General features: G+C 41.2%; 1 protein-coding gene and 1 long non-coding RNA gene across 12 annotated transcripts in view; one reads left to right on the top strand and one right to left on the bottom strand.

Annotated features, from left to right (window-relative positions):
* SEMA6D (semaphorin 6D) overlaps positions 1-12,627 on the top strand; it is a 134,317-nt gene that overhangs the window by 112,085 nt on the left and 9,605 nt on the right. For 3 of the 11 annotated variants that reach the window (XM_026855697.1, XM_026855694.1, XM_026855692.1), the window contains exons 1-12: positions 6,980-7,378; positions 7,771-7,882; positions 8,472-8,532; positions 8,659-8,721; positions 8,812-8,913; positions 9,134-9,224; positions 9,502-9,621; positions 10,079-10,167; positions 10,925-11,142; positions 11,253-11,384; positions 11,580-11,735; positions 11,825-11,998. In XM_026855697.1, the coding sequence (XP_026711498.1) occupies positions 7,192-7,378; positions 7,771-7,882; positions 8,472-8,532; positions 8,659-8,721; positions 8,812-8,913; positions 9,134-9,224; positions 9,502-9,621; positions 10,079-10,167; positions 10,925-11,142; positions 11,253-11,384; positions 11,580-11,735; positions 11,825-11,998 (1,505 nt within the window). In that variant the 5' untranslated portion in view covers positions 6,980-7,191. Of the gene's footprint in view, positions 1-5,481; positions 5,672-6,975; positions 7,379-7,770; positions 7,883-8,471; positions 8,533-8,658; positions 8,722-8,811; positions 8,914-9,133; positions 9,225-9,501; positions 9,622-10,078; positions 10,168-10,924; positions 11,143-11,252; positions 11,385-11,579; positions 11,736-11,824; positions 11,999-12,627 lie in introns of those variants that run through there. The other 8 variants (XM_026855702.1, XM_026855700.1, XM_026855701.1 and 5 more) reach the window with 6 other exon arrangements.
* Positions 10,142-12,627, bottom strand: part of LOC113483811 — a 97,758-nt gene continuing 95,272 nt past the window's right edge. The window contains exon 3 of the long non-coding RNA XR_003399098.1: positions 10,142-10,226. This is a non-coding gene — a long non-coding RNA (uncharacterized LOC113483811). The remainder of the gene's footprint in view (positions 10,227-12,627) is intronic.

Below are 12,627 nucleotides of genomic sequence, written 5' to 3'. Positions count from 1 at the left end.
ACAGACCTTGAACATCACTGTATTGACATTCTCCGCACTAGTCCTTTGCCACTTTCACAAATAAATTTAGTATTCTGTAGGGCGGTCTCAGTTGGGCACAAGCAGGTTGAATTAATAAAATGCAGGCCTGCTGAAATGGTGAATCCAGAGCACTGCTTAAAGTACCTTTCACTTTATCACCGATAGCTCAACCCTGGCAAACTTTCAAGGGGACCCTGTCCTCCTCTCTAAAACAGAACAGACTGGACCATAGATGTGAGCTGAAATCAAAGGTTGGTTTCAGCTGGAGGACTTTTGTATCGCCCTGGTAAGGGAAGGTAGTTAACATGCACTCTCAAAAATTAACTTAAAATAAACATAATTGAAGCAATCACTTACAGTTTGCTCAGCATTTTATTTCCTTTCCTGCTGAAACTACCTTGTGTTCAAGTAAATTTTTGATCACAGGAGAATTTAGCCCTCAAAGTGCATCTAATCAACCACTGAACACTTGCATCATTAAAAGTCACCCTATCCGTTTTGCAGGCGTTCTGTCAGCTCGTTCTAGAGCAAGAGGGGTGCGATTTCTGTAACGTTAAAAGCCTGCAAACAACTGAAGTGTAACTAGCAATACCATAAGCCAATTAAGATGAAAGCTGTGATACTCAGTGGTAGGGTTTCATCACTTTAATATTAAACTATCTTTTTTTTTACTTGGGCATAAATCAAGAGGTATTAATGCAGAATCCTTAAAAGAAGTCAAGTATTATCTTAAAAATAACAGACCTGTTATTTGCACTTTCATGCTCAATTAATATCATGGCTCCAGATATCCTAAATTTTTTCCTCAGACCTGCAGACTTTAAAGTTGTTCTAGAAAGTAAGGATGACTACATCCTGCATAGGACGGGAACACTTTTTCTTACCTATTTATTCATACAAAATAACGCTGTAAGTTTCTAAAAGGGACTACAAAAATCGTGTTTCCTTTATTATAACTGCAAATATTTTCCTGTGTTTTATTTGATAATTAGCTGAAACAGTCTGTCACCAAACTCCACAATATGGGTTTATCACAGCATAGACAATCTCTGAGATTTGAATATACAGTAAGAACCTTGTCTCAGGCATTGCCTTCAGGAACTTCACTGAAGTCAGCCTTCATTAGAAGAAACACATTTATACTGGAATATCATTTGAAAGAAAAAAAAATCACAGTTACATTGATGCTGGCTGCTGTACCCTTCTTCTGGGAGGACTTACCACACTATAAAGCAATTGCATCATTGGAAAACCTATGTATAGATATGACCTAAAATGGGAATCTAATCCCCTGCTTCTCATATAATAGATACTGATACAGATTTTTAAGGCAAATGTTGCATTCTATGTGGAACACTTTCTGGCTTGTAAGCAAATGAGTCATTATACCCATTTCACGCAGTGAGACATAGGAAAAAAAGGACCAAGACCAAAAAAATAGAGGTAGGACAAAGAATTGTCTGCTCCCTTCCCATTGAAGCCACCAGACCCTGGGCCATGCTGGTCTTATATTTTGGCTTGAGTGAAACAAAAATGCTGCATTTTCATGGTTTGATTACCAAACCACGCTTTGGCCTGGTTCCCCCAGTGTGTGGCTCTCCTCTAGAGTTATTTTATTCCATGCACAGCAGGGATAAGGTGCTATTCTGAGTGAATATTCTGGTGCATCCATGGTTGCCAGTGTATACATTTCTACAACAGGTCTGGGGCACCACTGAAGGTGGCCTGTATCACCTTCAAAACATTTAGAAGAAAAGATATATTTTCTGAAAAGACTGACCTGCTTGACAAACCAAAATTCAGCAACAACCTACCTTTCTGTACTAGTGAAGTGAAGCTCCAGCTCCTACACCAGCACCTTACTGGCAAGCTGTTGTCTCTGCAGCTGGCTCAAGAAGTTGAACTTCTCCCACCTGGTAGCAGTTACCATCATCAAGTAAACATGCAAGTCCTTAGCCCCCTAGAGTCGAGTCACTGCCAGCATGCTTTTTGACATCGTGAAGCCCAGAATATGAACCATACCCTTTTCAACCCACAGCGAGTGAACAATAAGCGGTTTGTACATCTGAAAATAATCCCTGAAGCTGTAGAAAACAATATTTTTAACCTGTTTGCACCAGTCCTTTGCATCCAAAAAAACCTGGGGTGGGGCGTGCTAAACACAAGTAAGTTCCCATTCAGAGACTAATATAACTTTTAGTTGGTTTCAAGTGACTTGCTCTAGCTTGGCCAACGGATATTTGTTGTTTGAGTGGTCTGGTTAAAGAGTTTCGAAGCACTGACTTGGCCACCTGCTCTGTGTCCTGAAGCCACTGTGCACGGTGACCCTTGCCGGAGGTTTTCTGAAGGGCTGAGACCACTGGAAGCTGCTGAGTGTTGTACAGGATCTGCTTTGCTCTCCCTCAGAAAGAGGAATGGAAGTCTCAGCTGTAGGCCCCAAGAAACTCCTTGAGCATCTATGAACAAGCAGCAGTAAAGGATTGTTTTGGTTTAGTTTAACTTTTTATTATTAGTGGGGTTTCATGCTCAAAATTTCAGAAGGTACCATCTCAGAAATGCACTAGTTAGTGCATTTGCACTAATTAGTGCCCTCAGGGAGCCATTGGCATGCAGGAAGGAACAGAGGACAACAGGGATTTCTTGTTCTCTCAAAGTCCACAACCACTTGGGATTGTGGGGAAACCAAGTCACATAAACTGTCTAGGCTCAGCGTATTACTAATGAGTTCTGCCAGCCCCCCTTAACATCACGGTTAACGCATCTCTCCAAGCACGGAGGAGGTCCTTGATCTCACTTAACAGCCTGATTTTTCCCCGTGTCTGGTGGAGAAGGAAGACGATGTAGTCATTTAAGCCTTTTCATGCTATGTGCGTGTTTCTCAGCTTTTATTATTGCAACCCTTTGCTCCTTTGACTTGCCAAACTCTCCACAAGTGAACTAAATTTTAGGCTAGATCTTTTGTTCTGACCTACCCCGAACGTCAGTCTGGATCTGCCATACCACACTCCTGTCTGTGCTTAGCATTTTGAGAAGCATTTATTGTGTTAAGCAGATTTTTAAGAATTAATTTTTTTTTGAGTGAATAGAAGATACTGCATCAGTCTGGTTTGAAGCTATTTTATGTGTTGCTTCTCTCCAGCTGGCTGAATGCCCTTTCCCTTCCCCCCTCCTCTTTTACGTGGCAGCGCATGGAAAGATGATTGATGGAGTGTCACCAGCGCGTTGTCAAAGGCTGGAGTAGATTAATGGGCAAGAAACACCAGCCTGTTCCCCTTCATGTGTGATTGTTTGAAGGAAGGCTCATATTTTAACAGAAATGATATCCTGCTTCTCTGGATTCCCCCAATCAGGAATTGAAGGATGGGATTCGTAGCCAAGACTGAAAGGTGCCAGCCACAAAGAGCCAGTTTATTACTTGGGACAACTGCCTGCCTTCCACTTGACCAACAGCACTCGCCCCGAGGCCTGTTTCAGTCAGGCTGCTGTCCTCTTAACTGGTGGCACAAATCCACATCAGTAAACATTTATACTCTATTTTTTTGTATTTGCAGACACAACTAGTTACGGCATAGACCAAATGGCCAGAAGATCTCTGATCTGTTACTGGCTTTTCCACCTAGGCGACACTGGCCAGTTTGCCTGTGCTGCAAGGAATGACCAGATGTGACCCAGAGCAGCTCAGATCCTTTGAAAAGGCTTTTTTGGTGGTTGGCCTTAGTCACAAAGTCAGCCTTGATCTGTGCCTCAATTCCCCAGCTGCAAAACAGGGATAGCAATATGGTAATTTCCAAACATTGCACTTGCCATGAATTGTTTCCTAGCAGAAATGCTCGGAATGCAACTTGTAAGAGAAATTAATCAAAGACTGGTCTGAATCCTGGCTGGGGAAAAATAATCAGACCCAGAGTATGATTGTTTTCTGCATTTTCTTGAAGGTAGCCATTGCCAGCATTTCATAATCAGCTGTTCTGGCCCAAACAGATACTTGAGCATTGTTATTTGTAGTCCCCAGTAGTGGCCTCCATTAAAAGGTTTGAATGTGGCAAGAATTATGTCTTTCACACCAGCCTATCTGTGTCTACCAGAAGCATACACCTGGCTGTCATAAACCCCTGTTCCAAGGCCGAGATGGAGCCCATTTTTCTGATTATCCAGGGAACAGCTGTTCTTCCGAGTTTATTCTCTTTTCAGTTGTTCTGATCTCAAGCCTGTGTCCAACCAGCTAAAAGGTGCATTTAAATGCCTCTTAAAGCAGGTGCATTTTCTTTTCATATGTAGCGAGAAATCAGAGCTACTGTTCATTTTCATGTAATATTTTAACAAGCAAAGTAATAAATCTGTACTATCTGGCTGGTAAGTGATCACCTGTGGTTTGCTGATCCAGTCCGGCTCTGTCTGCTTTGTCGTGACAAAGGTCTGTGCTTCATGCAGATGCAGACATTTTCTTTGATGGAGATTTGACAGGTGATGTTTAGTTAAGAGGTTGCTGAACATAACTATTCCCACCTTTTATGTTCTCAGATTTCATCTCTGCGTTATGTTCAGAGGTTTGGGGTTTTTTTTTGAGGAAGACATAAATGTGAGTTTGTTCCTGCTGTAGATGCAGTCTCTAGGGAGACATATGCTGTGGCTTTACATTTACAAAATTTTGCCTTGTTTTAGGGAGTGTGATATACCCCCTGAAATTTGAATCTGAGACAACTGATACTCTCTTTGTTTACCTGGTATTTTTCAGTTGATTCCTTTTTGGGTTTGTGGCAGTTTGGTTTTAGGTCACGATTGTTGTGGCCAATACACAGCAAATGGCCCTTTTGTTCTCTGCAGCCATTTCCTTGGGTCCAGAAGCCAGTACCTGCCTTTGTAAGGCAGGTTACATTAAAGTTTTTTGGTTTTTTGGGGTTTTTTTTTCCCTAATGAATTCTTCCCAGATGGGATACTGGAAAGCAAGGAAGAAAGAAACTACTACATGCCCATGCTTGATGCTGGCAGAACTTGCACAGTTGCAGGCTGTGTGCGATTTGCAGCCAGGCCAGGGTCTATTTGAGTCATGATGTGTGGGCCATGAACAGACTCATCTATGCTAACTAAAGTGTACATGGCTGGGAGAGCTTCTTGCTCTTTGGCAATTTGTATTCATTTGTTCTCCAAGAAAGCGAGGCTTCGGGGAGGACTTTTACTAAGCACCTTACAGATGTTACTGTGCACTGACTCAACATATAGTTTTATGTGCCTCCCCTTCTTGTACTTTTCACTGGGACAGCAGTGGCTTGGATATTTTCCTGAAAAAAAAAAAAAAGACTGGGGGGGAAAAAAAAAAAGATTGTGTAACCATTAATGATTTGTTATTGTGTCTGGGAGCCACTGTGCTGCAGGACTGTACTCTAATGGTGCCTTCACAAGAAAGAAGTAATTTGACTAACTTTATTAATTCCAGTTTGTTTTAAGTTTGCTCATTAGTAATTTAACACAAGATGCTTCAGCTGAAGAGGCCATGTCAGGACAAGGAAGAGCAGAGGGAAAGTGCCAGGAATCATTAGTGTTTATTAACCACTGCACTCATCAGTCTTGACTAAGAGCACAGCCCATTCGTTCTGGACTGGTGGACTGAGATACAGAAATATCATTAACAGTGGAAAATGCTTCTTTTCAGGTCAGTCTGTAACGGACAGGCATTCAGACAACACCCCCATCACCCAGTATTACCAGCCTTTGAGTTGGTCTCCTCACAGTCCAGTCTGAGCTGACAGCTCGGCAGCCTTGGGGAAGGAAGTCCTGCCCCCAGCCAGCCATAGCATCAATTAACAAATACAGTATTTGCATCCCCAGTAAACATTACTGAAGGGTTAAGTGTTGTTATGAAGGGATTTTTTAATTTCTTTTCAAATTATTAAATGATTAATACTTATGTGCTTTGCTGGATCAGGCCTGGCACTTTGTGCTGGCAAGATGCACATCTCACAGCAATTCTTGAAACATTAAAATGGAAAGGCTTCATTTTTCTCTTTAGACAAAGAGTTTAATAACCAATTTTAGCAACTGCAAGGCATTGAGCTGGTGACTCAAAGCTCTGACCTGTGAATCGGGGCTGAATGAATGCCTCCAAAAGGTTGGAGGAGGGAATAGTACTACATTTGCCAGGTTTCTAATGAGAAATATGACCCCTGCCCAGACCACTTGTGTCATTAGGGATTGCATTTCACTTTGAGATGCGTTTTCTTGCATCCTACCCAAATTGCAACATGAGTAGTTACATTCTGCTCACTAAAATATCCCTGCGGTTTAATTGGAGATGTTTCCCTTCCCTTCTTAAAAGCTTTGTTATATAATGTTGTGGTGCTATCCTAATATGCACTGTATAATCCATAGAGCACACCCCACCCCCCCAAAAACAAACCCCACACCACGGAAGTCTCTGAAGTTGCTAGTTTTCTACAGTAACAAGTAGAATTTTCTGTTCTGTAGGGGGGAAAGCGGCACTTCTGGAACCCAGTTCAGCGTTGTGCCCCCGTTTGAGTCTCTTGCCACCCTTGCAAAGGGCATGACAAGCACTATCACAACTGCAGAGGCAGCATTTTTGCATTTATTTTTGCACATATGTAAATCAATGCACGAGGCAAAGCCTCAAGTGTCTGGGCCTGGACATAGGGTCTTTGCAATGAGCATGTTAAGCTCAGTATTATGATGGCACAGCCTGGAAACAAGCAATAATTTTAAAACATGGCATGGATGTTCAGACAGATTGTGTGTGTCATGACTTTCTGTGGATAAGATTTAGGTATTTTATGGGGAAAGGGTTTTATTGGATGACATTCAGTGATAGAGGGGATGGAAAGAGATTGCAGTTTAATTAAAATTCTAATCCCAAGTTTGACAATTTTTCTTGCCAGGTCAGCAGCCTGAATGTTCTGTTTGTGATGCCTGTGAATTAAATGGGCTGACAATCGTCGTCAGCTTCGGAAATGCCTGTAAATCCAGCTAAAAATTAGCAAACATCAATATGTTTCAGAGCAGCTTTGAGTAGGGATATGTCACGCAGCAGTTTCTATCAGTGTACATACAGGAGCCTTTCATCAGCACCACTTTACTCCGCTGCTGCCAGTGCTCCAATACAAATGAAAAAAAAAAACAAACAAAACCTTCTTCTGCAGTAGGAAGTCACGTTCTCTGCAGATGTCTCAATGGCGTGTTCCTGTTTTCCAGGTAGTTAAAGAGTGTTGCCACCAAGGTAGGACTCATCTTTCACCAGCCATGAGGCTTCCTCTGCTTTGTGCCTCCGTGATGCTAATGAGTCTGTCCCAGTGCCGGGCTGTCAGCTTCCCTGAAGATGAGGACCCTATTAATGTTGTTGACTACCACTGTAAGTAACCTGCGAAGGGTGCTAACCGCTAGGGGAAAAGTTTTAATGTGTCTTTGGTTTGGGGTTTGTTGTTTGGTTTGGTTTTTTTTCCTCAGGAAGTTAAAAAAAAGTCCTTTTTTTTTTTTTCCAAATTGAAATGTGTTTACTGGCTTTGTATCTTTAATAGAACACTTAATCATTTTCTTAAAAAAGCAATCAGAAATACAGCAGTAACTTCAGGAAAAAGAACATTTGCTGACATTAGCCATCTTTTTCTCATTTATATTCAAGACATTACTCAAGGAATTTAGTTTAAACCCTTCTACACCTAGTATATACAGCTAATCAATGCCATATATTGATTCTTTAGCTCTATAATCCTGAGTGATGGTGTAGCCCATTTTTACTTGCAGATTCAAGGCAATATCCAGTATTTAGAGGACGCCCTTCAGGCAATGAATCTCAGCACAGACTGGACTTCCAACTGATGTTGAAAATTCGAGACACACTTTATATTGCTGGCAGGTAATTTTCCTTCACTCAGTTCATTAGATTAAAATTCTTTTCTCTTCTGGTTTTGCATTTATGTGTAAAATTCATTTAGAAAAATCTGCAGAATATGATAAAAATTAGAACTGGGGGAGGACTTCCCAGAGAAATATACCGTGTCTATGGCCAGTGCATGAAAATTGGATTTGAAGGCTGCAGTTACTGTAGTTATGCTAAAACCAATGATCAAATACTCTTTTCCCTCTTTTATATTACCGCTCTGATAAAAACCTCTCCTGATCATTTTAAACTTGAACTGACACATCAGGGATACAGGAAGTGAGGAGAACACACTTGAATATTTACAGTCCGGATTAGTCTTCAACAGAATGGAAAACCAGAGGTGGATAGCTGGGCACCGTAGGTGCTGTCTAAGGGCCACGCCAATGAAAATCAAAACCACCCCGCGTTGCCCATGACCAACCTTCTCTGATTTGTATTAGATGCAGAAAATTCATGAACATGACATAGAAGTTTCTGGTCTAACAAAACACTAAGAACAGATTTAGCTTCTCAAAAAATAAGGCCAATGAATTAATGAATTTACTTGTGTCTTTGCAAACAGGGACCAAGTTTATACTGTGAACTTAAATGAAGTTCCAAAATCAGAAGTTACTCCAAGCAAGGTGAGTAGTAGATACAGGTGCTGGCAAGGGAGAGGTATTTTCTTTGGGTTTAATTTTCTTAAGATCTTTTTTTTTTTTTTTTTGTGGAAAGGAAGTCAAGTGTTCTTTTCTGGTTTGATTTAACAGAAATTAACATGGAGGTCAAGGCAGCAGGACAGAGAGAACTGCGCTATGAAGGGTAAACATAAAGTAAGTTTAGCACCTGCATTAGAGAAAACCAACACTAATATTTATTATATATGTGAGGTCTGTGATTAATACATCTTACCCTCTTCTCAGGATGAATGCCATAACTTCATTAAAGTCTTTGTTCCGAGAAATGATGAGATGGTGTTTGTCTGTGGAACAAATGCATTTAACCCAATGTGCAGATACTACCGGGTAAGAATACTGAATGTGTCATTAGCCTGTTAATAGTTTTGCTTGCACTAATTACGCTGTAGCAAATACAGCCAGTGTTTTCAGGGAGTGCTTCAAGGTGAAATAGAAACAGACAGAAGCCAATGTGCTGAATTAAGTTTTGTGGAAAGACAACGCTACACTTTTGTGCCACTGTACAAAATAGAAATGACACGATCACCCATTTATTTTTCTTCTCTAGCTGAATACCTTAGAGTATGATGGGGAGGAAATTAGTGGTTTGGCAAGATGCCCGTTTGATGCCAGACAAACCAATGTCGCCCTCTTTGCTGGTAAGAACTTTTGCTTGTAATGAGCCTAAATGATTAATGACACCAAAGGAGCCAGAGAGCTTTTAAAGCAAGCACAGGAAAGCTAAAGGTGTCATGATGCCCCTGGCCTTAAATTTTTTAAAGGGCCTCCAAAGGATTAGAAGCTGACCTGTTAATAAATAGGTTACAGCAATTTGGGGAAGAGTGGCAGTAAAGAAATGGGGAAAAATACAGGCTAGTCAGAATTCTGTAGATTATTAAAGGCCTCTTAATACCACATTTTCAACTTCCGTTTTAGATGGAAAACTGTATTCAGCAACAGTAGCAGATTTCCTGGCAAGTGATGCTGTTATTTATCGCAGCATGGGGGATGGATCTGCCCTAAGAACAATAAAGTATGATTCCAAATGGATAAAAGGTAATTTGGGGGAGTATTTTCCCATATACATGGCAAATGTAATTTCAGTGGCACAGAGGGTCGCATAATTCACAGCCAGCGTGCTTTACACATATGCCACAATGTCAGCATATATGCAGCTTTCAATATAGTTTGATTACAATAAAAAAGCAGTTTAATACCAATAAAGCAAAATCTTTTTGTTAAATACATCAACGACTGAATCTGCAGTAACAAAACACCTTAGCCGAAATGCAATTTCTGTGAGGCCTTTTTACAGTCCATTAGCCAACATTAAAGACATCGAGTTCGTTTAAGCTCCAGCGCACCCATATTTGGACGTCCTGAAGTATCTGGAGGACTGGAGTTCATGCTGGTACGGAGCTGGGGAGAAGCCACCAAGCCTCACAGCATAGTCCGTGTCCTACGCCGACTGAGTAGTTCTTTGGAGTAACCTTCTCCTTGCTCTTTCTTACAGAACCACACTTCCTCCACGCCATAGAATACGGGAACTACGTTTATTTCTTCTTCCGAGAAATTGCTGTAGAGCACAATAATTTAGGCAAGGTAGGTATCCTCACAGCGGGCTGTCAGGTAGCCATGAGTCGCAGCAGAATGCGATCATCCTAAAACAAGCACAGTTTACAGTATGAAGTAGGGCCTGATGCAAAGTTTGCACAGTTTTCCCATCGTTATAATTTACAGGGCCTGGGCGGGGAGGGGGGGAGAAGTAGAAGGGTGCATTCTTCAACCAAAAAGTTGTGTCAGTTCTCTGTGCCTTGCTGTTAGGCGAGTTCCCTACAGCTATCTTTCAGTATCGCTATTGCAATAGTGTTGCTGTTGCCTTAACACTTGTGGCAAGTAATGGAAAATCTGAGGGTTTTTTCATGCTTATTAAAGAAACAAAAGAAAACAACACAAAAGAAGAGTTTCAAAGAAGTTTCTCTAATGTCCCTGGATATTGAATAATTCAGTCATTCCAGTACAGAGTATAATACTTATGCCTCACCATGGAAGGATATTCTATAATAAATTATTAAATCCTTTACACATGGTTAATTAAAGTCTTTAAATCTCACTAACAATATGATTTTGAGGGGAAAAAAGGGTGGGGACAAGCTGCAGAGTTACGTCTGCTTTGTGATATATTAACATGTCTGTGCACTACGAGCTAAACACGGTTTGCTTTCATCTTTTCTGTGCAGATAAATGGCAGCTTCCTGTTAACAAAATTATCTTGGGTGTTTTATTAACAGCTCAGAAACAAGCACTCTTTTCCTTGCATGTCTCAAGCCTTTCTCCCTTTTCCTTTTGCCCTTCCCAGGCTGTGTACTCTCGTGTGGCACGCATATGCAAAAATGATATGGGGGGCTCCCAGAGAGTCCTGGAGAAGCATTGGACATCCTTTCTGAAAGCTCGGCTCAACTGCTCAGTTCCTGGGGATTCATTCTTCTACTTTGATGTTCTGCAGTCTATCACAGACATAATGGAAATCAATGGAGTCCCCACGGTTGTCGGTGTATTCACCACACAGCTTAACAGGTGAGAGACGAGCAACCTTACATCAAAGGTAGTTTTCTGGTTCTCTCCTACACTGAGATTGGTGCCATTGTAGTCTGAGAGCTCTTGCAACTATTTTTCTAATTTTACAGCATCCCTGGCTCAGCAGTGTGTGCTTTCAGCATGGATGACATTGAGAAAGTTTTCAAAGGGAGATTTAAAGAACAAAAGACTCCTGACTCTGTTTGGACAGCTGTACCTGAAGACAAAGTACCAAAGCCAAGGTAAAAGGTTCTTACTCATGATGCCATAACATTGTCCTTGTAAAGAGCTACTTAAATCAGCTGCACTCTTGAGTGTCTTGTCGGGTAAAAACCAAAGCAGAGCTTTACCCTTCAGCTATAAGGATGCTCATTAGCAGGCTGCCTTGTCTCATTAACTAAAATACCAAGTGGAAAACAGTGTTGTTCTCCTTTCAGACCTGGCTGCTGTGCAAAACATGGCCTAGCAGAGGCTTACAAAACCTCCATTGATTTCCCCGACGAAACACTCTCCTTCATCAAATCTCATCCTTTGATGGATTCAGCTGTTCCCTCAGTCATTGAAGAGCCCTGGTTTACCAAAACTCGTGTCAGGTATGGAGCGACACCGTTCAGAAATAATGCATGTGGAAAGGAAAACAAGAAAAACGCGCCGCTAATGATACGCCTCTTGGTCTTGATAGATACAGATTGACAGCAATTGCTGTAGACCACGCTGCTGGGCCCTACCAGAACTACACAGTCATATTTGTTGGCTCCGAAGCAGGAGTAGTACTTAAAATCTTGGCAAAGACCAGGCCTTTTTCTTTGAATGACAGTGTATTACTGGAAGAGATTGAAGCATATAATCATGCAAAGTAAGTACTGCCAGAACACCTAAGTTCTTCATCTAGTCCTTGGTACCAAGCTAAAAAAAAATTTACGGAAAACAAAAAAAACCAACTCGTTATCACCACCATCACCACTTGTTTGTCATTTCACGGCGTTCTTCATATTGAATAACCTGAACATACTTGGTTATTTGCCATTTTGCATGGGTTGAGCGAACAACCTAATTCCACTCCAGTGACGTCAGCGATACAGTCTAATTCTTCCGCAAATAGATACACTTCTTCCTGAATATAAAACGTCAGAACTATCTGCTGCTGCTGAAAAGAAATGATGTGAGCTTATCTTGAGCGTTTCTCAAGAGTTACCAATAATGTGTAAACTACATCTAATCATTTTAAACCTGTTTATTCTGGCACAAAGAATTTGGGAATGGAAGTGTTCCAATTAGACTGTACAGGCATCCAACACAGGACTCCTGTTCTGCTCTGTCGAGATATTTATGCCGACTGAGAGAACAAAGAAAATGGATTAAGATTTTTTTCCTACATAGTTCAGTGAACTTGTCACCTAGCTGTAAATAAGAGCCAGAAGCCGGCATTTGATAACCCCTAGGTTTCTTTAGAAATCACTCTGCAAGGACTAGTAAGTTGCATTT

The sequence above is a fragment of the Athene cunicularia genome (assembly GCF_003259725.1).
Source record: "Athene cunicularia isolate RWA chromosome 10 unlocalized genomic scaffold, athCun1 chr10_part1, whole genome shotgun sequence".
Taxonomy (NCBI): domain Eukaryota; kingdom Metazoa; phylum Chordata; class Aves; order Strigiformes; family Strigidae; genus Athene; species Athene cunicularia.
This window is presented reverse-complemented; position numbering and strand designations above follow the sequence as displayed.